Raw genomic sequence first — 27,154 nt, 5'->3', positions numbered from 1 at the left:
TCACTGTCCCTTGGAACTGCAGTCATTGCCCCACAGCTGCTGGGGCTCTGCACCTTTAGTGTGGAAGCAATCACTGGGTGTTTAGAATTTTGAATCTGGGCTCTGCGAGAGGGAGGCACACGGTGTTGCACCCTTACAAAGCTAGGCAAGTGCAGAGCCCCAGCAGCTGTGGGGCTGTGAATATGATTCTAAGGGACAATGAGCACCAGCATTGGTCCTTATTGCATTGGTCAACAATTTCAAATGAAAAACACTTAAGAACTCATCTGTTTAGAAAAGCAGATTTTATTTTAAACAGCAGCACATACATACACCATTTTCAAAATATACATAGTTGAAAACAAGAGACTGCACTTCATTAACCAGCTTGCTGTGGTTTATCAACTTTTGCCGTTATATTTGCAACTAGGTGGAATTACTGCATCATAGCCTTCATATGAGTTGGATATTCTTAGGTTTCACTGGCATAATTGTGCAATATACTGTAACTGCTAGTAGCTCATGAAAAAAAATTGCACAACTTGTCAATTTACTGTTACTGTCACCCAGAGGCTTCAGCTACCTGACTATTTTAAATAGAGAAATGTTATTTAAAACAAGTGTGGCAAATCATGAACTTCAGGGAAATACTTTATGCACATAATATACAAATTTGAGTGGTTGTATACCTTTCTGAATGAAGTTTCCTGAACCAGAACTAATCCCAACAGAAGCAACACAGCAGCATTTTGGTAAGAGAGGAAGCCAACTTTTCCTAAAACCTTTCCCTTTTATTTAGATGCAAAACAAAGATTATAAGTCCTGAAAAGTTGCTTACGTTTCTACATGTTTAAAAATACCATTGCATTACCATCTCTTTTCTTGTGTTTCACCACAGTTTAACAAGTCTCAGAATATGCTACATATAAATATCCTAACCCATCCACCATTTATTAATTCACTATAGAAATATTTTCTACATAAATCTATCTTCTTAAAATATAATTTAAATATAACTTTTTATTAGAAAAAACAACACAATCAGAAGATTCAGCTTGCAGGTAATTTTCAATGCACTAGAACTCTTAACGAAGCTGCTCAAATTATGGCAAATTTGTTTCCTTTTTTGGGGAGGGGAGAGGGGGGGGCAGGGGGGAGGTGTTTTGAACAAAATGTGCAAACAGGTTAAGAATAAATGGTGATCACTTCACGTCCACTGCCTCGGACCAGGAGAACTCTATCCAGACCTTCTGTCAGAACTTCCAAAAACTCCATGTCTAAAATATCATTAAGTCAAGGAATGTATTCAGAAAAAAAACAAAATAACCGCTAATATCTCAATCAGTCTGACACACAATGCAAAAATCAAGTCAACAATTTAATCAAGGAGTTTTCTTGTGTCACCTTTTACTGTCCCATTATGTAATCCACCTGCTTGCTCAAGTGGAAGTGAGGCCTAATTTGGGGGAAATTTCTAGTTCTGCCCTACTCACCTACAGAAAAGATAAAAATAGGGATTTTAAAAGAAGTTCAAAATTGAGGAATGCTTTCTATCAATTCAATACCCACCACCCCACCACCACTTCTTAAAACTCTGTTTGTGGACTAAAAAGTCATTTTCTTAAAGGCAAACTTATGCTTACCATGGTTAGTAATGGTTATCCCAACAAGTAGACAATGGCACAATCACAAAAATCAAACTCCCAATTTCCAGAAATATGGAAGCAATATAGTAGAGGATACAGTTTTCATCCCCTTTTCTGTTTTTAGGAGGTCCAGGCATATTCAGGAGAACTAGCTGAGCATGCTGTGATTTATTAAGCACTACTCCATTGAGCTTCACAGCGGTGTGCATTCTTCTCACATTTGACTGATTCCTAGCATGCAAACAAACATTTTTTAAGTATTGTCACAATACTTATCTATTTGAATTATAAGTTATATATTTGAATGTATAAGTTTAATCTATATGCATGTAGAATAAGCTATTTTCATGGACACCAGTATTTGTAGACATTCAAATAAATTTGAGAAAATGTAATACCTAGGTTTAAAAGATGTTTTTTTCCTTTGAAAAGAACATTTAACTCTGAAATTCAAACAATTTTAAGCAGATTGCCAAAACGCACAAATCTTCCAATTGTCAGTTATCTTTCACAAAGATGAATCAAAAACTTAATTTCAATAGAAATTAAGTTTAGTCAAAAACACTGAGAGTCCATTTTATTGAACTATATAAAAAAGTTAACAGGATTTGTACAAGAAATTCCAAACAAAGAAATTACAGGAATGCAATAGAAAGATTACAGTATTTATATGCTACAGTACAAGATTTCCCTCATGTTCCTTTGGAAACATTACAAGATTACTATAAGCCTAGTGAAGAAAATTCAGAAAGAGCACAGAATTTATGAAAACATTACTAGTTTCTCATGTCACAGGAGTAAGGCAGTAAGCAATAAACTGAAATTGAGCCTCCCCCCTTACATTACCAATATTAACTAATGCTTTGCTTGTTGTGTCCACAAATATAATTGTTGAAAATTTGTGCTCAAGAGGAAGAAACTGCCAGGACTTCAGAGCTTTCATTATTTTAGGATCTGCCTTGGATGATTTAGTTGCTCTTCAGAGCAAAACAAAAGAACAGTTTCCTTATAGTTCCTGAGAAACTGCCACCTGTGTAAAACTAGCCAAGACTGGAAATCTGGAAATGAGTCATACGCTGCAGTGCAACAGAAATATCCAGACTCTACCTATGCCCATTTATCCAAAAGATCTGCTGCCCAAAAGTTGATTCTTTATAAAGTGAAGTGGGTCACTTCAAAGGGAACCTCGGAAACACAGGGTGACAACACATCTCAAGAATGGTGATACTGGTATGCTGATATAAGACACATCACTCTATCCTGTGCAATTTTCTTAGCACTGCAACTAGGGGTCTCACAGTGAAAGCACAACTGTACCCCGCTTGGCTGGGCTCACATACTGTCCTATGGCAGAGAGAAGACTGGCAGGTTAGTAGCAGCAGGACATAAGATATCCTCTGAAGTGCCTGATCAAGTCTGGCACCTTTCGAATTCCACTAACAGCAATCAAAATTATAGCACAAACCCCAGCACTGTTTCAGCTCAAGTAAACAACAGAAATTAATAAGATCTCTTTTCCCAAAAGAAAAACATTTAGGAGGCCAAAATTTACAAAAGGAAATGTACAACTTTGTACTGCTACCAGAGGTCATTTCAGGGGCTACACCAACACTTGAATCCTAGAATCTTCTAGCAACATGAGGCCACCCTCAGGTTATATAAGCAAGTGTGGAGTTGAGAACAGCAGCAGATACAGGTTCATACAAACATAGGGGACCAAGACAGACAGAGAATGCTGGGAGAATATGTACTTGTGTTCTAGTAAGTCCCCCCCCCCCCCCTTTTTTTTTTTTACTACAAAGGGAAAAGCTGTTAATAGCATACTATTAGAAGTAGCATGAATTTTCATCCTTGATTTTGCAGGGGCAATTCGGGGGAAAAAAAGGTATTTGGCCTGAAGTTTAGTGGCCAGTGGAAATCAGCCCCATCAATTTCAACTGATTCTCTCCCCCCCTGCCCTGCATTTTCCCCCAAGACAATGACATTTCCAGAACTGAGTTTCAGTCCCTCCCGAGGGATTTTTCTGTCACAGTGGCCATCTGTCCCAAGAAGCAACTGTGAAGAAAACCATATATGGAACAAAAGAATACTTGACGCTCAGTTTTTCAGGAGCAGAACAGCAGCTGGAGAAGACCAATAAATATATTTATTACAAATAAATAAATATAAATAAATATATTTAAATAAATATATTTATTTATTGGTGTATAAATATTGAAGTAGAAACATTATTAAAGATAAAATGCAGGGGAAATATGAAGGGTGTAAAGGGTGTAAAAAGCCAATGGCATCCTGGCTTGTATCAAAAATAGCATGGCCAGCAGGACTAAGGAAGTGATCGTTCCCCTGTACTCAGCACTGGTGAGGCCACACCTCGAATACTGTGTTCAGTTTTGGGCCCCCCACTACAAGAGAGACATTGAGGTGCTGGAGTGTGTCCAGAGAAGGGCAATGAAGCTGGTGAAGGGTCTGGAGCAGAAGTCTTATGAGGAGAGGCTGAGGGAACTGGGGTTGTTTAGCCTGGAGAAAAGGAGGCTGAGGGGAGACCTTATCGCTCTCTTCAACTACCTGAAAGGAGGTTGTAGAGAGGTGGGGGTCGGTCTCTTCCCCCAGGTAAGAAGTGATAGGATGAGAGGAAATGGCCTCAAGTTGTGCCAGGGGAGGTTTAGACTGGATATTAGGAAATTTTACTTCACTGAAAGGGTTATCAAGCACTGGAACAGGCTGCCCAGGGAAGTGGTTGAGTCGCCATCCCTGGAAGTATTTAAAAGATTATTGGATGAGGTGCATAGGGACATGGTATCGTGGTGGTCTTGGTAGTGTTAGGTTTACGGTTGGACTCTATCTTAAAGGTCTTTTCCAACCTATACGATTCTGATTCTGTGAAATCTGTGATGGAGCGGGCAAGAATTCAGCGCTGAAATAAAGGCTCAAATTGACTAAAGGTAAATTGTGTACGATGTGAACTGAGGCTGACTAACTTCAGCCTTCAAGCAGTAGTAGAACTGAAATCATACATGATACACAAAGTAAGCTTTCTAAGTTTTCATAAGAAGCTCAATTTGTTAAACAGACAAAAAGACGACAACACTGGGCTCTGGAAAAAAAGCAGGGCAGTCACAAGTCAGTTCCACCCAAGAACAAATAGAGATATAATGTCCCATTTTTGTATGCTGTCATACCCAATGTGTATCTGAACTTATGTTATTTCTACACATGCATTGGTTGATGGGAGGGAAGCAAGAGCTGGCATTTGATGAAACGTGAAAGTACCCTTTGTGAACAAATTCATCCTTCTTGTCCAAGTAGTTATATCACAATGGGAGCTATTTTTCCAGAACAAAAATATATGTGTTTTTTTAATGTAGTTAATTAGAAAACTAAATATTATACTGGTGCAGAGGAGTACTGTCAAGTTTAACATTCTTACAGAAACTAAAATACATGTTCTGTGACTTACCTTGAATAGAAAGTTGATATTATTTAGAAGAAAACATGAACAAGTCACGATAAATATTTTTCAGCGATAAATGCTAAATTACAGTATATAAAACAAGGTACAAAAGAATACACGCACTGCAAATCATGATTTAGGAAACACGCATACAATGTACAAGACCACAAGAACCAGGGAACACAGCCTACATTGCTTAAGTGAAATGAAATTTAGACTTACAGATTTCCCCATTCTCTACATGGAAGGGAAGCAAATGCACAGAAAAAATATTTATGCCATTGGGTACATTTTTAATTCAACAATATTAATATATTGTACAGGCACACCAAGTTTGAACTGTAATTTCCACCCCCAACCACATACAGTAGTTTTAAAATAATAGTAGCTGAAGTCTGCATCTTGCACAATTCTAAAGAAGTAATAGGAAATATTTCCAAGATATTAACAAAAAAATCCCCCTAAGAATTAGACTATAATGCAGCCCAGAACAAAACCAGTGCTTTAGAGTGTGAGCAAGATGATGTTCAGAATTTGCAGAAGGCAAACTGTTTCTAAAGAGCTCAGAGCAAATCCACAAAACAACTTAGGATTTTAAGCTGCTGATTCTAAGGGTATCTTCTAACTCTACTGTCTACAAGTCCTAGATTTAAGATATGTTTCCTTTAGGTATTAAAATTTCCCTTGACATCCACAGTTTTACTTTGGGCATGGGCAGAAAATAGTCTAGGCCATGCTTATAACTGCATTCTTCCAGAACTCAGAAAAGATGCATATGTGTGCTTGAATCACAACATGAGGAAGCAAACAAGCTGATGTCTTTGTCATTGGTTTTGTGTCTACTACATCAGGCTTGACACAGGCAGTAGCTCTTACCTATTAAGTAACTTCGACTTAAGAAAAAGACATTACAGAATATTTGAACAGGAAATACTTAATATAACAAGACACACATATAAGCACAAATTTTATACTGCTTTAATTTATAGGATGAGGGCTGAATGTGCATTAAAAACACCTAAACAAACAAAAAACCCACAAACAGATAACCAAAATCACACCTCCACCCAAAAACCAAAACAGACTCTTCCAAGAAATTTAGCTTATCTGCTTCTTTAGTACTCCCTCCACCCCAACAAAACACAATAAATAAGATGGGGAAGTGATATACAGTAATTTCTTACCCACAGGAAGAGACAAAAAAGTTATCAGTAAGCCTTTTAACATGTGTGCTTTCTGGTACAGAAGTTGAGTTTACAGTTTGAAGTCTGTCATATTTAAGCTTCATTCACAACATTCTTGTGAATGACTCTCTACAGTCATTGTTGTTCCACCCAAGTCCATGCTAGTTTCACAAGGATGGTATTTAAGTGAAGAGCATGGAAAGATCATGTTTGTACTCAACTTTAAATAAACCAGAATCTCTTAAAAAACAAAACCCAGAACAACAACAACAACAACAAAAACCCACACACTAAAATACACACAAATACAAAATCCAACCACCACATGTATACTTACGGCTTCATGTTGAAAATATCTTTAAAGCCAGACACATTTGACTCTTTGTTTTTATGCTTTTCAGCTACAAACTTTTCTTTAGTCCAGGTCATGTGCACTTTTTCTGGCACAGCAGCAGCCACACTTGCTTTGACCGCTGGAGCTGAGTGCGAGGCAGTGTTTCTGTCATGGATCAGCTGAGCCTGGCCACAAAACAATCACCCCAAGATTCAGCAAAAAAGAGCATTTGTAGAGTACACATTATTAAAATTTTGAAAAGGAATTTCACAGCAGTGGAACAAAAGAAGATACAGAAAAACACACCTTACTTCATGAACAAATACCAGACTGTTTTGACTTCAGCAGGAAAGGAAACTGCTTGTAAAAAATGTAGTTATTTGTTTATATTTGCAGGATGACATGTAGGCTGGGACATTATTTTTGTAATGAACTAAAGAGAGGTTGAATCCAGCCTGAAGATACTTTATTACCAACCAGGGTTTTTGCCCATGAAAAACTTGAAAGCCAGTGCTCTCATTCTTCATCAGTTACATTGTTATTTTCTCAGATACTGTCATAAACACTATCCATTTCACATGCTTTTAGCTCCACTACCAGCATGACTCTCATGATCCCAGTAACACAACATTGGACTGGCTGAATTGAAGGCTAGCTATGTTCCATTAGATTACTTATGCATGTAAGTGAATATTACATAACAAAAGCCAATCAATATAACCATGAAGAGGCCTTCTCTTGTCTTATAATAGAAGAAACTCAAATCACAATTTTAAGAACACAATGTTGTTCCCACTTGCATATGCACTTCTATCTTCTCCATTTCCCATTCCCCTTGCTCCTCTTGAGGAAAGGAAGAAATATCTAACATGTTATTTACTTACTTACCCTTATAATACTTTGTGCATAGGCTTCTGTATTTCCGTCAAAAGCAACACAAATACAGTACCTTAGACTCTTAAAATCATAGCAGAATTGGTATGGGGGAGGATTGTTTTTGTGTTTTGGTGTGTTCTGCTTTTGGGGGGTTGGGTTTTTTGTTTTTGTTTTTTTAAAGATCTTGAGCAGTTATGAAGTCTCTTCAGAGACTTGTTAAATCATGAGTTGAAGCTCATGATTTGGGAACCTTAATTATTCACATGTTAGCAATGGTCACGTCCCTCCATATACGTGATGATTCGGAAGAGTCAATTTCATTCAGGTCACAATCAAAAGCATGAATAAAATCAAAGCAGATGAGAAGACTACTTTCTATCTCTGAACAGCGATTCCCCTAGTGGTTCACAAACTGTAATTGCAGCTGTTTTTAAATGCCTAAAAGCTTCTGTATTTTTCCTAAATTATTTCCCTAGTTCCTATCCTTGAGGACTCCTAAATCCTAGAGTTCAGTTCTGTGGTTCACATAAATATCTATTTGTTTGACAGTCTTCATATCTCTCCAGAAGATTAAATCATAAGACAAGACTGCAAATCAGAAGTAACTGTGAATACAGTTCTATCATGAGAATGGAAAAAGCTAACAGATACATGCAGATACTGTATGTGCCATACAGCAGTATCCAATGAACTAAAGTTTGAAACTAACAACTGTAAAATGAGTTCAGTACTTCAATGGTTATGCTTCAAATGGAAGAAAGTTCACCATTTTTAGAAAGACAGCGAGGCCAAGAGACATTCTGGGCCTATAGCACACGTTTATAAAATGCAAAGACAACAAAAGCACATTTTTGTTAGCGCTATTTTGATACCAAATTAATTACATGGAATACAACATGCTCTTCTCATACTTCAGGAAGAAAGGGAAGCACAAAGGTATACAGCATTTCTACAAACTAGGCTACATATCTTTAGATATGAGCAACACTTCAAGTGCACACTAAAACCATTGATTACATCAGTCCATTTCCTTTCAAACTCATCATGCAGAAAGCAGCAATGACATTTATGGGTTAATAATGGCTTGTCAATAAGCACAGAAACCTCCTTGAAAAGCCCTAGTATATCTATACAGTCCCTGAGAAGCTTCAGTACTTCAATATAGGAACTATAAAGGAAGTCAATGCTTTGTGAAAGCATGAAATATGCTTATTAATGAAACACCCACTATTAAGACTTTTTAAGAGACAGAAGGCAGAAAAATATCTTCGCTTCTGGCTCTTAAGAAAAACAGGCACTCAAACAGAAGTGATTCTCATGGAAAATAAGTGTGAGAAAAATAGGATGTAGTTCATGTCGCAGAAGCATCAGCTAGAAAAAAATACAGGGTAAGAGAATGAATTTAGGAAAAAAAATAGTAAAGTTAAAATTTATGAAGAACTGTTCCATAACAATGAATGATCAAATTGTTCATTTGTAGTTCAGTTGCAATAGTGGCACTTCAAGTGTTGCAATGGGAAAATATATCTAGCCAGTACTATGTCCAACTACCTCCTCCTCTCGATAATCATTAGTCAGCAGTGCCTGCGCATCTTGGCCAATGGACTGTGGACTGGAGTAGCTTTTTCTTCTGACTGAGCCTCGAGACTCATCAGTGATGCTCTGAATCTGCGACAAAAAGGTTACCAATGACAGAAAAAAACCCAGTCTACAGAAAAAAAGCAGATGATCATATTATTAAAAATGAAAATTTTCTTCGTTTATTAAATAGATGAGATTTTATATCATAGCTTGTTATAAACTTGGTTTGTTATCACAAACATGCCATTTGTTTATATATACTATGGGCTTCTTTTGGAAGTGTTTAGCAGTTAGTTAGGAAGTCTCTTTACAGAGATTTGTGAAAACATGAATTGAATCCTTTACTCTATATGGCAACCTCAAATATTCACTTGTTTATGAGGGTCACATCCCTTCATATATGTGATGATTCAGATGAATTGATTTTATTCAGTTACAATCAAAAGTATGAAAAGAAAATTCAAGCAGATGAGAAAGCTGCTTTCCAACTCTAAAGACAGATTTATCTCCCAGTGATTCACTACAATTGTGCTCATTGTGCTCCTCACCTACATGCACCCACATCTCTACCAATCTTAGGTAGCAGCAGCAATCTGCACAACAGCACTTGTGCTGTGCAACCCAACACAGAGTAGTGGTGGGATGGATGACTTCTCACAGCTCCAACAATATCACTGCCTGGCCCAACAGTCATTAGTCAGGACTAGCCAGGGAAGGAAGCCAACCACCAGGAAGGGCAGCAAGGAAGTGAATGAGGCTCTACATTTTCTCTCATCTTTGCAGCGCTATTGTCAAAGTCAAATAAATAAGTGTTTTGCAGTTGCACCCAAGTCTACAGATCTTACCCTTTGCAGGCATGTATTATATTTACACTTGAATAGAAGCAAATCAACAAGTTTCTCAAAAAAGGAAACAAAAAAAAATAATCCGATGAGTCCCTGTGCCCCAGTTGCACAAGAAAACCCAGGGGCAAGATCAATTAAAGTTCTATTTTAAAAAGTGACAGGAGAGGGGAGGGCAATTCCTCAGGGATAAGAGCATGCCTGTGAGGGAAACGGCAAAAGAACGCTGTACAAAACCAAAATTCTAATCTTTGCGAAGGTGAGGTACAAGCACAGAAGTGATGTTAAAATATTAATCTTGGTGGTAACAGGAAACAAAACTACAAGCACCATTCAGAGCTGGAATATCAGGGTTATATTTGAATGTCTGAGATAATGAAAACAAAAGCAATGCTAATTTAAATTAGTGCTACTAATGACATAAGTGTTTTGGAGATCATCATAAAACTGGAGGGGATGTCTCAGCTCATTTAAGAGAAGATGATCAGATTAAGAAAGGGCCTGGCACACAGAGTGCATATACTCAACTTGTAGCTCCAGAGGAAGTGAAGGCATAACTAAACAACATTTTCTGATGAAAATATGAAAGAACAAGGTAGACTGCGGTATCCCAACCAGAAACAACAGATGGATATGGCTTTTATTCTTGGACAAGGCAGGAAATAAGTACTAAATGTTCTTGGAAGTATCAAGGATTTTACTTCAGACCATGAAATAAATTCAATGGTATTTTGAACATCTCAGATTTTACCCTACTTGATATGAAGGAACAAATTGAAGTTATAATGGTGATGGTTACATTCAAATAAAAGCGAGTAATAAAACAAATAAAAACCCCCAAAACACAAAGATTTTTAAGGGGGGGGTGGAGAAAGAAAAAGAAATTAAAACTTCCAAGCAAACGACACTCTGAAGTAGTACAGATTCCAACCAACTCACAGAGCTGAGAAGAAATTTTTTTGTCTCCACTACAGTTTATATGCTATAGACTACAAAGCCTTATGTCCTCGGGCTACTTGTAAAGCATTCCTGAGGAAGTTAAATCCTTAAAAGCCTACTGTAGATTGAGTGATTAATCGAACTCCACTGGAAAAATACTAGTGTTCAATAAAGAAATGAGAAAAATTTAAAAACACCACTTAAGGAGTACAGGAGAGCTTGGTTTTTTACTGAAAAAAAATGTTTGGCAGGCTCAGATCAAAAGAAAACTACCGTGACGCAGATGAGAAGGAAGAGGATTTACAGGAGCACATTGTTGTAGCAATACAAGGCATCTTTAGGAACCTTAAAAAATCCTGCGAAACGGAAAAAAGAATAAATAAGGAGAGATTAAAAAATAAAAAAGGAACTGCACGGACTTGTAGGATTAACACCAAAAAGGCTTAGGCATAAAATGAGTAGACAAAAGAGCCACAAGAAAAAAATTCTAGTTATTTTACGAATGAGCAGTTAAACACAGTAGACATCTCTTATTTGGCATGGGAAGGAAATCACTAGAAGTGATAGCAAGCCAAAGCATTTAATACCTTTTACATCACTAAAAAGTGTTGATAATAATGGGATAGTTAACAGAATAAATGAGGGGGTAGAAGCACAGCCAAAAGAAAGAAGATTTTAAAGTTACAAATGTTCATGAAAATACAGCTGTATGAAGCTTGTCACTACAACGTGCAAAATACCACCGGGGACTAGTAAGGGCAGGGGAGCAGCAATCGTAGCATTCCCATCTGGATATCATAGGATTATAGGTTAGTCAGGCTAATTTTGGCTCCAGAAACAACAATTAGTTGACACATAAAACATTGAAGATAATGCAGAAACTAAAAAAAAAAAAAAAAAGTGTGAATTGAACAAGACCAAGCCAAAGCAAGCTAATCAGCCCAGCTGAATAATCATGAACCTTAGCTACTGATATGTGTCAAGTTTGGAAGTGTTCTGTATATATTCCACCCTGGCACTCAAATGTTTTGCTAGTAAATACTTGCACTAATCTTAACAGGAACAAGAAAATTCTAAACATCTGTTCAAATAAAAAAGGATTCCTCCCCATTATTTTAACCTTGCAAGTGAAACCTGCTGTAGAGAAACTAACATAAAATGCTGTTATAAAAGCTTTTGACTAGTTAGAAACTGATTAGAAGCCACAGCAAAGAAATTCTACTTTCAGATTTGTCACAGAACATCTTGCCAAGCTGAAGTCCCTACCTCTCTTTCCCTTTCGTTCTTTGATAGCTGCATTTGTTTTAGCATCTGAGATCGCTGTTCCATCATAAGTGTCTTCTCATATGTGAACGCAGAAATATCATTTTCAAACTGCAAAAGAAATTGGCATTAGAAACATCAGTACTACTGATGAAGTACTACTCAAAAGAACAACGTTTAGATTGTGTACCACATTAATTTCTGCATTCATTCAGTCCTGGATGTATTTATGGCATTAGAGTAATCCCAAGCATATAATTCAATCAATCACATTTCTGTCCGCATTCCGCATTCTTAAAGCTTCATCTTCAAACAGCAATCTCATACAATGAACTATCCTACTATACCAATATCAATGTGATTTTTATCTAAAATTGAGGTACTTGGGACAGACTTTCCACTGTTCTGTTCCAACTAGGCTGCAGAAACGACAAAGGGTTGAAAGCACTTATTTAAACTGGGTCTGCATTGGTGCCTCTGAGCATGTGTGCACACTCTTTCCTTAAAAACTGTCTAGAGCGACAAAATAACACATTGTCCTTTCACCAGTGAGTAACGTTCGCAACTAGAAGCATTTATAAAGAAACTCCAGCATACATTCTCACATCAGCTCAAACCTAAAATACAATGTAAAAATCTATAGCAGTCATCTGTATTGTCACTGACTCGTAACTTGTCTCTTATCTTTTGGACAATTCTCAGGGTTAAATATGACCCACATAAGAAAAGAATAAATTGTGCTTCCTATACTATCTTCTGCTCAAAATCCAACCAAGGCTGAGCCTTTTTTTTATAGCACTCTCTTTTCACCTGCACATGCCACAGCATTTTAGTCTTTTATATTCACTACTCTAAACAAAACAAAAATAAAAGGATTTATCTTTCTTCGTAGTTCAAAACACTAACCAAATTTTTCATAAGTCATTTTTTTTCCTAAGTAATTTAAACAGTTCTTAAAATTTGCTTTATGGCTGATTAGCATGATAGATTTTTTGATAAGTTCTGTTCATTCAGGTGGTGGTAGAAGTTTTAAACCAGTTGACCGTCGTCTTCATCACACTTCAGAATGAGTTTAAAAGTTTGGGTTTTTTTTTTTTGTCTTTGGACATTATGCTAGTCACCTTTGAGTACTGGAAGTGAAGTTTTTCCTTAGTCGCCAAGAAAAATGGCTCTAGACAGACTACAGCTTTAGTCCTTTCTCTTTAGCAGTTTACAACCAGTATTCAAAAAGGAAAAAAAAGTTACAAAATTCATATTGTCACTATTTGACTTGTGAATCTGTAGCTATATTGTCTTGCTGTTCAGTGCCAAAGAGGCTGGCAACACCAAAAACAATTGACATACTCTCACGGGGGCCTAGGGATTCCTTATTCCAGAGAGATATTCGTACAGCAGTTGGAGAGAGACAGACATATTCGTCCCTTCTCATGCTGGATGCCATGGATTATTAGATTAAGCACATTCAGCCTTCCATTTCACTGCCTGCAAAAAATTCAAGCTTTTTTCCTTCCTGAATGAACTATCTCTATGGACTAGTCCTCAGAAATAAAGTAGACATTAAACACATCAAAATGGCTCAACTCTACTTGACAAAACCATTAAACTCACTACCACATATACTAGCATTGTGACATGGTAAGAAAATGTTGCTTTAAAAAACTTCTTGTTCTTGGTGCTGCAATCTTTCCCTGTCTATATTTGGGCTAATATCTCTTTGTTTCAAAAATGCTAAATCCATTTTTCCAAGTTTAGTCTCAATTGCACCTAAAAAAATAGGCAGTAACATACCATTTCAACAACTTCCACTTCAGCATTCAGTCTAAGATGATATAAGAACATCTGAAGATCCTTCTTCATTTGAATGCTATTATCGTCCATTTGAGCGACAGTGAAGATACGCATTTTACATTTTCTCCAAACCTATCAAAGAGATACGTTATAACAATTTGGAACAGTGATTGCTATCACCATGCATAATTCTATCAAGGTGAAAGTGTATTTCATTAGAAACCCTTAGAACTATTCATTGCTAGAAAATGAAATCCCAGTCATTTTCTGTTGTCCTTGCCTTGTGCTGTCGAAGGAGAAAAGGCAGTAACATCAGCATACCACCATCATGAACAATCCACCACACATCTATGTTTCCTTCAGTAAAACGTTCTTGATTTGTTGGAAATAAATCAATGTTTTTAGCCACCAACAGTGCTTGCTGAGCTGCCGTTGTTTCTCGTACAGTGTCTGCAAGGGAAAACAAGACATTTGATCAAGAACTTCTAGTTTTCTTTCACAGCTTTTGTTTTTGTTTCAAATTCAAAAGCTTAAATCCTCCTGGATTCCGCTGAGGCAAAAGAGGAACATCCTGGGTTTAGTGACTAACCTGCTTAGGAGAAGAACAAGAGAAGCCATGGCTGAAGACACTGAGGGCTAAGAAAACCCACTCCACATGAAATCAAATGTGGGGAAATATTCAATTGTCCACTGGATGTTCAGCATCACAATTCCTCCATGCAGCAAATACATTAGTTATGTAGTTGTATTACAAATGCATATGAGAAAAATCAATAAACACATACCAACAAAATTTTTCCATGAGAAACGATTTTCTGTCTGCTTCCATGACTGTGGCCATGCCATCAGGACTGTGTTGTGCTTCATCCCTCCTAGACCAGCTGACTGAATCAAATAGGATATTCCATCTCTGAAATTAGGAGACACCACAATCTGGCAAAATCCTTTAGTCTTTTCTACTCCCATTAAGGCCTTAACGTTCTGCAAAAGGAAGATTACATATGGGGAAACACAGCCATCAACACTGGTAATAAACACCATAAGGAGTAACAGCACTAAATAAGAGCAAAATATTAGCTACAATGTACAACCAATATCAAGAAACCACTAATTCCAAAAGAGTGAACATGGACTATGACAACTAAAACTCAAAACACCCACCTCCCCAAAAGACACCAAGCACAGGTTTTTCATTACTTTAATTATTCAGCCTTTTATTTCCAAAGAAGAATGAACGAGATAAGTAAAACCATATTGACAAAGATAAATAAAGTAATACTGCTTCAGGTAAAGTCAAAACTGCTGACTGACAAAGCACCATATGTTTGGAATGACAAGTCCTTTCTTTTGGAATTGGAAGGGTTTGGAAAAACATGATGCCAAGGACTGTAGAACAAAAGGCTGCCAAAGGTCCTTAAACAACTTTGACATTAAGAGGCTGATTCTTTATTTATCAGCTCCCAACATGGAAAAATAGATGTGGAGACAACTGGAACCACTGGCTGAATAATGACAACATAAACTGACTAGATTAAGTCTCCCACACCCCTTTAATTTCAACACAGCTCCCTTTCGTTTAACACTGGCAAACATACAGACATATAACCAAGTAATTTAAAAGTAGCATTCAAAACAGTATCAAGGTTGACTAGGGAACATCAGCTTTGGCATTTACTATGTTTTGATGGCATGACTTAAAAAATCCCATCAATTATCAATGACTTGTGTGGGAGAAACGTGGTTTCAGAAGGAAGAACCAGCACATCAGAATTTGGAATTTTGGAAGCACCAAAACTCCTATCAAAACCCATCAGGAATAGCTTTAATCACAGAATGCCTGGCACTGGCTCAGTGTGGCTTCACATCAGAAATTCTGTTTAGTAAAGAAAGTCTTCAGAGAATTTGGTAGCAAAGCTAACAAGTCTGTCTGTGCAAACAGTATCTGCGAGGGCATATCAGTTTAAATAGATGCTTTTTCTTTTAAAAAGACTGGAGAAATCTTGATTTCCTGCAAATATTCTAGAAACATTTTCTAGTTGAAATTTTTCAAAAACCACCGAGGCCTCCAGACACTCAAACTTTTACAATTCATCTTCATTTCCGTTTTAAAAGCAATAGTTTCCTCGATCTTAAGACTAGGTCTGACTTTCTAGAGAACCTGAGGATTAGGTCTCCCTTAAATTCATTCCTGTTCCATCTCTCAAAAATGTAGTGGACTTCAAGTTAAGCCAACTATAGGTAACATTTCAAATCCTCATGGGTAAACAGTTTCTGTTTAAAGGTTTTCTTTGTTTTATTTCAGAGGCCCAATTGTATTCTTGGCCTTGTTTTCTACTCACACATGCTGATAATAACAGATTAACAATTACTTTCACAATATATTATTGCTAGACTTTTTTCATCATGTTTTCAAGCTAAGTGCTCTCTTGGAGCCTTTTCATGTGATATCAGCTAGGCCATCTGGCTTCATACTTTATTTTAAAAACCACTAGGGACATGTCTGAATACCAAGAGGAAGAAAAAAGAGCTGGGAAAAAAAGAGCAGTTAGCTTTAAGTCCATTTCAACATCTCAAATGCTCATCTATTTTAGAGATACCAGGTCTGAATAAATCACAGGCTTTTTTTTTTTTTTAAACACATCTTTGAGGAAGACTTGGATCAAAATAGTAGACATTGACTGATACTCTTTGACAACACTGAAGATATTAACCATTTTTGGAAGACATAATGGCAATCAAAGCCTACGTTTGGAGTAGACTTTATAGTAGTTTTCTAAAGGCAATACATTTTTCGGTAGTATTCAATAAAATACATGAAACGGTGATTTTTCTAAAAATGTCTCCCCACTTTGTAAAGTCAGGAGTAGGAGAGTTTGCATAGGTACGCAAATATAATTATCTATACCAAGTTACTCCAATACTGGATTAAACAAAGACGTACACAAGTTCTTTAAGACCAAACAAAAAGGGGAACTGGCTTTGCATTGAAAGTCCAAGCTGTATGAACAATGGATCTTCAGAAGCTCAGTCTATTAACTTCCTTTTGTCCTTCAAGGGACAATTTAAAACTAAGTTCAGGTATTTTCAAGGGCTTCCCACAAAAATGTCTATGTATTTCCAATCAGGTAGCACAGTCAAATACTGACAAGTTGTCAGGAAAAAAAAAAAAATGTTCAAATTAAATTCATTTGTGTTTGTAAGCACACTTAGATGTCATCTTAAATTACATGACAACTTCCAGCTTACTATTTTTTCCTAGCTCATCCTACCTTCTCTAGAGATATGGAATAAATAGGAAAGAAAAAAAGAAAGAAAGTAAAGGATCTCAAGAAGGATGCTGTTTACAGTTAAGCAACAGAGTAGGATTCCAGCAAAGACTGCTCCTAATCCTAGCTCTGCTATGTATTTCTAGGACAATGTAAAAATATCATGTACACATGCAGAGGATGAAATTATGCCAAACATCTGCATTTGTTAGATAAATGGTTTTTTTTTTTGTTAAATAAATCTGTTTTCTTTATATGGTAATTTCTTAAAAAAAAAAATCACATGGCTTTTTCAAGGATGTAATTTGATTGTGAGCCCAGGGCTCTCAATATTAAAGAAAATAAAAATCTAAGTAGCAGCATTGTCTCATCCTATTGGGAAATTTTATAAAACATTTTGCTACACACACCAACCTGTTCTTTATATATAATTATTGATTGTACTGATAGTAAAAATTGATGGTTTATTCGATACTTTACAACAGTCTGTTCTAATTCAAGGTATGAGTTACCCAGATTCCACATTTAAATACTAATGGAAGTTACAAGTGTTTGTAAGCTGTCTTTTACATACCTCTTCAGCTTTCTGAGTTTCTGTACATTTATCCAAATAGATTCCCTGAAGCACAGAGCCCACGATAGTCAGTCCTTTACCAGCCTTCAACTGAGAGGTGAAAGAAAGCAATCTAGGATGCTTCACCAACTGCTCACTATCCAAGTTTAACAAGACCAAAAGTTGAGGTCTGCCCAAAAAAACAAAAAAAGTTAAACATACATACATATAGAAAAGCAAGAAAGAATTGGAAAGAATTGGAAAATTAAACTTAGCAATTAATAAAATGCAGATTAAGTGCTTAATTCAATGGAAAACATTCAACTATCAAGTAAGGAAGTCATAATTTGCAACAGAAACAACCCTTCAGGTACAGAATACCTACATGAGCCACCATACCATCATTCTGAAAAGCTACCTTGAAGAACAGTTTTACCAAGAAAATTACTGAATCAAAATTATCGCCCTTCCAGGGTCATCTAGTGCAACCTGCTGCTTGAAGTGGTTAAACACTGAATGCACACCGGGTTTACAGCTCCAACCTGTTCGATTTTGAAAACCTCCAGAGACAGAGATATTATCACCTCTGGGTAACCTCTTCAATGCTTAAATATCATCTCAATTTTTTTTCCTTCTCTATTTTATCATGTTCTCTCATTCTCCTACCACATACTGCTTTAAGGAGTCTGACTCCATCTTCTCAGTAAACTTCTTTTAGGTATTAGATATTTACTAGTTAGTTATATCAGCTTTTAGGCTGCCCTTAAGCCTCCTCCAAGCTGAGTAAGCATAGCTCCCTCTGCCTCTCCCCACAGGAGATATGCTCCTGCGCCCCAACCATCATCTTGGTGGTCCGTTGCTGAACTCACTCCAGCTTATTGATGTCTTTCCTATATTAGGGTGCTTAAAACTGCATTAAATATTCTAGATGCATTCTAATGAGTGCTGAGCAAAGAGGAATATTATTTCCCAATGTATTTACTTCTCAATATACTAGCTATGGTCCTGTTGATGCAGTCCAGCATGTCACTGCCAAGGTGCACTGCTGGCTTACTATCTACTGGGAACCACAGATCCTTTTCACTAGAGCAGGTTCCCAGCCTCGTACCATTGCACCGGACAAGCCTGTCCCAGGTACTGGACTTTGCACTTGTCCTTCTGGATTTCCATGTTCTCCTCGTTGACCCATTCCTCTACCTGCATAGGTCCTTCCAAAAGCACAGTCATACCCTTAACTGTACTGATAGCACCCCAAGTTCAGTTTCAACTGCATACTCAATGAGGATGCATTCTGTTTCCTTTAATCAATATCCAATCTGCTTACTTTTCTCAAACTAACATTTTATGATTTTCCTGTCATTACTGCAAATACAAAAGCACAACGAAGAGTTGGCATGTACTTCCCGCCTCAAAACGAGCACAGTTTAAAACATAACAAGAAGGTCCAGTTCCAGTAGTTACATTGACACAATAGAAGGATAACTCATCTGGAACTGAAGCAGTCAGACATTTAACAGGAATGGTCTTAGTCACCAGTACATTACATTGGTGCTTCTAAGATGCCAAGTTCAGACACAGATAAAGACAGTGGCTCATGTATTCCACAGTAATTCCTTACATGCACCTGTCCCATGACAAATGGTAAAATAATGCCATTACACTGAAGGGCAACAGAACATTCCATGTGCATGCACCCAGGGATACTATCATAGAGCAGTGACTATAATTAAAGTATCACATTTAGCAACAATTTCTTTTTTGTGTGTTCCACTGATCAGAGTTGTTCTGATTTGCATTACATTCATCAGAAGTGACAATGTGTAAACATCCTTTTGTTTTTAAATGTAATTTTTTGTGTTGGCTTTGAGAAAACTGGTAGTTTAACAAGTAAAAAGAAAACATTGCAAAAACAGTAGCAGACCTCCAACCCCATTACATACAAATGGACAGCAAACGTGAGATTTTGTTTTAATAATATCTAAGCAATTTAGAAAGTGTTACTATTAAATGAAGCTATGTAAAAAAGATTGCCACAAAAAATGGATTTAAACAAAGAATGCATCCTCTGTATATTTATACAACGTATTTCAGAGGCAATATATATAGAAGCAAAAAAACCCCTTATGGAACTGCAGCATTTTCTATAGAGACAGTGGGACTCAATGATAACTGTTCCTTTGAATCTGAAAAATCTATAAATAATCAAACATTAAAATTCTTCTGCACTTTGGAAAACTTAAATCCATGTGGCGTTGACATAGTTTGAGTTAGTCTGCCCATATTCCCAGGAAAGTTGATTATATGCTGGCCATATGTTCCATTCTATTGCAGTAAGATAATACTATTGCAATGACATCATTGCCATGCCCAAGTTAAAACATCATTTTAATGGTGAATTTCACTTTGGCCATTAGCTTTACCAGCAGTATTCCGAATAGATTTACATATTTCAAGAATTATGTGACCTTGGAAAGCGTAGGACTTACCTCCAGTTCTTGGTGTGAGGAGGACCATCTTCAACACGAAGCAAAGCATAGCGAGCTGCATTCAGAGACAGTCCTCGGATTCCATCACCCCATTCTTTTTCCGCTCTTCAGGGTGCAGAAGAGATTCAATTAACAGGGTTCCCTTTACTTATACAAATTAAGTACATTTTCTCATGTGAGGGATAATGGGCATAAAAACACTTTTTTGCATGAATGCATGAAAAACTAATCTTGCAGATTTAAATCAAGAATGAAGACTAACCAAGATAAAGCAATCTCAGGTCCCTTCAAGAGAACTATTTATTAAGTATTTATTAATATTTATTATGGTCTATTTTATTCATACTTCAAAAGCTTTTTTTGTAATCATGAGAGTTATTTAAGTTGCTTTTAAGCACTAGAATGAGTAAGTGAGGGCTATTTAAAAGGAATTGTTTTAAAGCAGCAGAATGAATGAGTGAAACTTGACTTTGGATTAGCGTGTCATATCTTTCCCCAACACCACCACTACAGCTTTCTCCACTTCCTTTCCTTCCCAGCCTCTCTCCAAGATGAGCCTAAAGCTTTATCCACCCTCCTGACCACTTTCCATCTCCCTACGTTTTCCACTCCTCTTTCTCCCAATACAAAGCTATGCTATATGCCAGGTGACCAACCACATAAGAAAGAACTGTTAGGCTAACACATTATTCTCCTTTGTGTGGATTCTACTACAGCAAGGGGTCCATCTCCCTTGCCCTTGCTCCCTCTTACTTCCATTCATGAATTCTGACTGAACTTTGTTACCTCTAGCCTTCTTTTGAAATTGAGATGAAATAAGCCAAACTAAAGTCAAAAGCTATTAAACACCAGCATGGCAATTAAAATGTACCCTGACAGAAAGCACAATCATGTCAGTTTCTTTTACTTAGTTATCCAAAAATTACAATAGAAACAGGGGTTTTTCTCCAGACAGCAGTTTTTAGAACATTTCAGAGTGAGTTTCTCCCCACTGCCAGATCAGCCCTGGCATTTGTAAAGGCAGGGAGAAAAGAAGTTAAGTTTCTGCAAAAAATAATCTCTTTCTACAGGGTAGATATGCTGGCTATGTGCCAACATTTGTAGAGTCTGTATACGAATTTGGATGTACATATAACTATGTATGTGCATACCTACATACACAAGCAAGCAGAACTGTTAGCATCTGATCTGACTTCCTGGCTAAAATAGGCAAATTAATTTCCTTATACTTAACTCAGTAAATGGAGCTGTTACAGCCCAGGAAAGCATCTAATCTGGAAATGGAGATATTAAAAGACAGAGAACCCACAAGGTGGAGCAGTTTATAACAGCTGATCCACTTAAGACCTCTGCTTTAATCACTCATCAAAACAACTGGCCTCGCTTCAGTTTCCTGCTCCAACATCTTACTGTTTTTCTTGACTGGAATCTTACAGCATTGGGTATCTCTCCTTGGAAAGGGAAAGCACACACATTACTGATCATAATCACCTCTAGGTGTTTGGATATGTTGTTTAGTTGGGGTTTTCTTGGTTGGGATTTTTGGGGGGTTTATTGGTTGGTTTGTTTTATGAACTCAGCATGCTCTTTAAGTCTCCTACTTGCACAGCATTTCTTACAGGTGTGGCTCTGTATGTGTCCCTTGTCAAATGCATACAATGCAAAGTATGTTGCAATTTAAAGATTATCTAAGCCTTTGGAAAACAGATAATTTCCAGTGGGTGCCCTGGATTGTTCAGTATGATTCACTCTAAAAAATGCTAAAGTCCACACAAAAGAGTAGAATTTTAGGCCTTTAGCACAAGTTAATAATAAGCTTACAGTTTTGTAATAGCTGCTGCTTGGTATTAAAAAGGTGATGTTTGTGAAGTACCAAAATTTTATACCATAATCTCTGCTCAAATGAAAATTTCCCAGCCTTATTGGTTCTTATTTTAATTAGTTCTGGCTGTCAAGAAGTTTGGAACAGAGCTTCCAGAGAGATAGGGGTTGTAAGTTTTCAGGTTCTAAACAGAGATGGGATCTTACCTTGTTTCAAAGAATACTCTAAATTCTATCACTTCAGTTGTATTTATTTTATACAAAAGTGCTTTTTGCTGAATGTTAAAGATATTAAATATAGAATAAATAAGATATATGGTCTTACCCTCTATATTCTATGTATTTGTATATACATCCTGCGATTAGCATGGCAATCAAAGCATAGTACCAAGAGCAAATGAACATCAAGGCAAGACATAAACTCATCCCCAGGAATGAAAGAGTCCTAAAAGAAACCATTTTTTTCCATTTTTTTAAATAGGCATGCAAATGTTCTACAAAGTCAATTTCTTATTTAAGTTAACTTCCAGAAAGGCCTTTCTTCTTCAAAGGCTATTTCATAGCTACTATACAAGTAGAAATACATTGTCCCAATTTTAGTTTATAAAGAAAAAAATTACATTCTGAACCTTTATGTGACATAAATAATACAATTGAACTAGATATAACAATAGATTTACTACATTTGTCAGTTCTGAAACTCTGTCAGTACCTCCAAGTAAGGTCAGTTTCAAAACACATTGCTATCACTTACTGTCAATTTGAACTTAAGCTAAAAAAAAAAAAAAAAAAAAAAAATATCTCAAGCAATACTAACAACATTATGTTATTTGCAGCAAAAATAGCTGATTAGCTTAAATTAAGTTTTACTCATCAGTTATATTCTCCACTTCTGTTGTGCCCTCTGTGTTGGGCAAGAGCACAGGAGAGTAGGAGAGAATATAGAAAACAATCTTTCAAAGGCTATAAAGAAAGAATGACTGTGAGCTGAAAGAGTTACAGAAGCATTTCCAGATTATATGCCTGGTTTGCCCACACTATTATTCAAGATAGATGTAAGTCAGCTCAGAACTGGATGGTTTTGTGAATACTTTTAGTCATATCCAACACCCCAGATTTCTTTTCAGCTGATTTCCAAATTAGAGCTAGCTTTCACTGTATTGACAAATAGTGTCAGCAGACCCAACTTTTGTTTGGTACCTTTGGTTTTCTTCTTGAGTACCGTACAAGTACTGAGTCCAAATGCATCCAGTTTTAAACCAAATAAATGCTTTCTACCTGTTCTGAGGACATAAATCTAAATGCAGTTTGTCTAAAAGAACAAGAGCTGCTCTTTCATGCTTGATTTAGCCAACCTAAGACTTTATTTTCACTCAAAAAATAAGGTCCCATTCCAATTCTGGCCAAGCATTCCGACACCTGCTTTGGCTAGAAGTGATTACATAGTCACACAGAGTCAGCTGGCTCACTGATCTCCCTGGGAAAAATGCAAAAAAAAAAGAATTGTTGTCACATGGCAGCAACAGAGTTTGTAACCATGTCACAACCCTTTGCTTTTTCTTCCTCAACATGGTCCATCTGGTACCTCTTGCTACCCTCCATCTTATCCACCCACCTTCGCTTTTAAGCTACTTTGTACCTCCTACTATACTTCTTTCACAATCAGATTATTCAGGAGAGGTGGAACCAAAAAAACCCCAACCAAACAAAAAAAAAAAACCACAAACCAAAACCAGCCAACAAAAAAAAAAAACCAAACAAAAACCCAAAAGACAGCAATCCCCTGTTTTCCTTCTTGATGTTGCAAATACTACTAGGTGTTTGCAGTGCTAGACTGGGAAACAGGCACTGATATACTTGGAGGTTCAGGTGCCAAACTAGTAAGTGCCTACTGAGCATATTCAAAGAGACTTTTCAGGGCTAAAACCACGACATTTCATTTTCACTCAATTCTTTAAAAGGAAAAATAATAAGCAGCTCTTACATCCTAGAATCAGGCCAGCTTATCTCCTAAAGGCTCTAGTCTTCAAGACATTTCAGCACTGAAATTTCTCAATAGAATTACTGTTAATTAAATAAATATATGTATTTTTAACATTCGGTTAAAAAAAATCAAAAAGTTTCCCAATCTTAATTTGAAGTCTTCGAAGTCTTAAGCCATTTAAAAAACAACACCACCTAAACAAAAAAATAAAAAACCACACCCACACTTTTTGTATAATTGACCTGGCTTTGTCAACTATCCACTTGTCTACTTCAGTTATCAAATGCACCAAATGCACTGTCTGAAGCATGACATTTTAAAAACAGTGATGATATTGTTAAAGAGACAACTGATGCATATTAAATGAGATTTGTTCTCTCTACGTGTTTTGGTTTTGTATATTTTTTTGCATAACTAAAATGAAAATCATATCAACCTTCCTGAACATTTTTACCATTCTCTTTATCTATATGTAAAAGACAGATTATAGTTTTTTCAGCTTCATTCTCACATATTCAGAAGATCTCTTGGCTTATAAGCAATATTAAATGTCATCCTGTAGCCCCTTACCAAACCCTCAACATTAGCCACATGTTTTCGTGATCACAGCTATTACTAGCCCTATTCCAAACCCATGAAAACAAATGTCGCTGCTGGAGTATTTGATGCATGAATCATCTTATAACTCATTTAAGTCAGAAAGGAGATTTTGTTTTATTATTGCAAGAAAATCCCCAATTTAGAGCTGCGTAATTATTTTTAACTCTTCTGAATGAAGGAATATTCCCTACCAATGGTAATACTTGAAACGAGGTCTCCAGTTGGGAGTCCGTAAAAGCGTCTGAACTGCACAAGCCAGATTTACAAACATATAGCACATAAGGAAAAACCTGTTAAAAAAAAAAAGAGCATTTTCCAATAGGAAATTAACTAGACAGATTTACATTAAAAGGCTGAACACAATCCAAAAAAGGGTAGAAACTTGTACACTGTATTCACAGTGGCCAATAGAACACAAGATGAAGATTAAATTAATACTTGTAGAATATTAGGCCTCCAAACATGGTATTAGCATAATATAGAGCTTCAAATAAAGATCTCGGAGAAAATGTAGCAAACTGACCATCACTGTGTACCAGTTTTGGCTGGGATAGAGTTAATTTTCTTCATAATAGCTCATATGGTGCTATGTTCTGGATTGGTAACCAAAACAGTGTTGATAACACAGGAATGTTTTAGCTGTTGCTGAGCAGTGCTTACACAGCATCAAGGCCTTCTCTGTTTTTCTTGCTGCCCCGCCACCAAATAGTCTTGGGGAGTGGGCACAGCTGACCACAACTTAGGAAAGGATATTCAATATTGTATGACATCACGCTCAGCAGTAAGAGCTCAGGGAAAACAGGAAGAAGGTAGGACATTTGGACTTAATGGTGTTTGTTTTCCCAAGTAACAGTTATGCATGGTGAAACTCTGCTTTCCTGGAAATGGCTAAACATCTGCCTATCGATACCAAATGACTTCCTTATTTTGCTTTGCTTGTGTGCGGAGTTTCTGCCTTATCTATTAAACTGAGAAAACTCGTGGGTTGAGCTAAAGACACTTTTACCCTTCTGATTCTCTTCCCCCATCACACTGCGGGGGAGTGAGTGAGCAGATGCGTAGGGCTGAGCTGCCTACTGGGGTCAATCCCTAACACATGGGATAAACTTCCAAGAGAAAGTCAGTAAAATAAAGTTCAGTTCATACCCTAAAACATCAAATTGTTTTGTCTGTCTCTATTAGATGCACTTGAGCTAAAATAGCAGGAATTTTTATTTTAAACTCCAGGTTTTTAAAGGTTGAACACATTTTTACTAGCATTCAAGAACTCTGTCATGGAAAAAGTTTTTTGTGCCTAGAAATTAGTTCCAGCCAAAACATTTTGTTGTTTCATATTATCTCCAGGATCAAATAGGAATACAACTTGTTAGAAAACAAAGTCTAGCCTATATTATTTCAAAAAGAAAAATCATTACCTAGTTAATTTTAAAATAAAATACTATCTAACTTAAGAACACAAACCACCACATTCATACTTACATTGAAAGAATTGGTGCTACACTGTCCAATGAGGCTATCAAAATTCCTATTTCACAAATACCAGCAGTGAGGAGCAGAGCCCAAGTTGGTTCTCCATTTGCTTTTCCATGACCAAATACCTAGTTCAATTCAAGTAAGCAGTAAGATTAGGGAAAGCTATTCATTATACAGTTATGAAATATGGTGCAGATCGTGAACTAACTCTAACTGGAACCAAAAATAGTCATTAGTTACAAAGGAAAATGAAGCAATCTATCCTACAAAAAGCCACAAACAAAATTGCAAAAACACACATTTCCAATATGAAAAATGTTTACTAAAGTGAGCAATGACTACATAACATTAAAGTACTATTGCAGTTGCTGTTGAAATAATCTTAAGTAACTTAAAATCCACATGCATCAGAGATGTATGCTTAGTCTATAAAAAGCTAATATAGTTGAGGGCAGTATTTTTTGTAACATACAAAATAGGCATCAACTCAGTACTTACGAACATAAATATTGATCTTTCTTTAAAAAGGACTTAGGTAAGCCTATGATCCTACACAGAGCCCTACCAAAAGTCATTCTGCATGTGGTAATTTCCTTTAGGGAGAATTCTACCCAGCTATACTGGTGATAGATGGCAAAATGGCTCACCTGAAGTTCCAGTCAAATTTAGTCTCCTCCATGTTCCTCCATACAATTATAAAGACTAAACCCTCACCACCATTTTCCACAATGGCTTCCTTTCCTAATGTCCAAGTTCTTCACCTCACTCATCCTCCATACTGTCTTCTTCCCTTAGCTTCCCATCATCCATCAATCTTCCTTCCCTTGCATTAAAATGCCATTTTTTCCTGCTCTTTTCAAGTCCTTTGTTTTTTCTTAAATATATCACACTCTTGTCCCTATATTAATCTCCTTTCATTCATTTCCTTGATTGTCCATGCAGCAGCTATATCACTCCAAAACTGCAAGCACTTTTCAAGTCTCAAATCCCTCTTTAGACATCCTGCTTCTCCTGGATTCCCTTTCCCTCATTTCCCAAACCATGTAAATTTTTTCCTTCTGATTCTTCACTCCTTACAAATCTAA

The 27,154-nt window shown here is 36.7% G+C and overlaps 1 protein-coding gene across 2 annotated transcripts in view; it reads right to left on the bottom strand.

Moving 5' to 3' along the window:
* Positions 1-265: 265 nt before the first annotated feature.
* LOC142405744 (solute carrier family 12 member 7-like) overlaps positions 266-27,154 on the bottom strand; it is a 69,309-nt gene continuing 42,420 nt past the window's right edge. Inside the window, exons 13-25 of one of the 2 annotated variants that reach the window (XM_075493702.1) lie at positions 26,076-26,194; positions 24,788-24,886; positions 22,338-22,457; positions 20,192-20,296; positions 17,727-17,895; positions 14,672-14,867; positions 14,167-14,336; positions 13,887-14,018; positions 12,102-12,209; positions 9,025-9,141; positions 6,601-6,782; positions 1,723-1,856; positions 266-1,256 (exon numbers count right to left, since the gene is read on the bottom strand). In XM_075493702.1, coding sequence (XP_075349817.1) covers positions 1,165-1,256; positions 1,723-1,856; positions 6,601-6,782; positions 9,025-9,141; positions 12,102-12,209; positions 13,887-14,018; positions 14,167-14,336; positions 14,672-14,867; positions 17,727-17,895; positions 20,192-20,296; positions 22,338-22,457; positions 24,788-24,886; positions 26,076-26,194 — 1,743 coding nt within the window. In that variant the 3' untranslated portion in view covers positions 266-1,164. The remainder of the gene's footprint in view (positions 1,257-1,722; positions 1,857-6,600; positions 6,783-9,024; positions 9,142-12,101; positions 12,210-13,886; positions 14,019-14,166; positions 14,337-14,671; positions 14,868-17,726; positions 17,896-20,191; positions 20,297-22,337; positions 22,458-24,787; positions 24,887-26,075; positions 26,195-27,154) is intronic. The other variant, XM_075493703.1, reaches the window with a different exon arrangement.

Source organism: Mycteria americana, chromosome 2 (assembly GCF_035582795.1).
Source record: "Mycteria americana isolate JAX WOST 10 ecotype Jacksonville Zoo and Gardens chromosome 2, USCA_MyAme_1.0, whole genome shotgun sequence".
Classification (NCBI taxonomy): Eukaryota; Metazoa; Chordata; class Aves; order Ciconiiformes; family Ciconiidae; genus Mycteria; species Mycteria americana.
The sequence above is the reverse complement of the archived record's forward strand: the minus strand, read 5'-3'. Positions and strand labels throughout refer to the sequence as shown.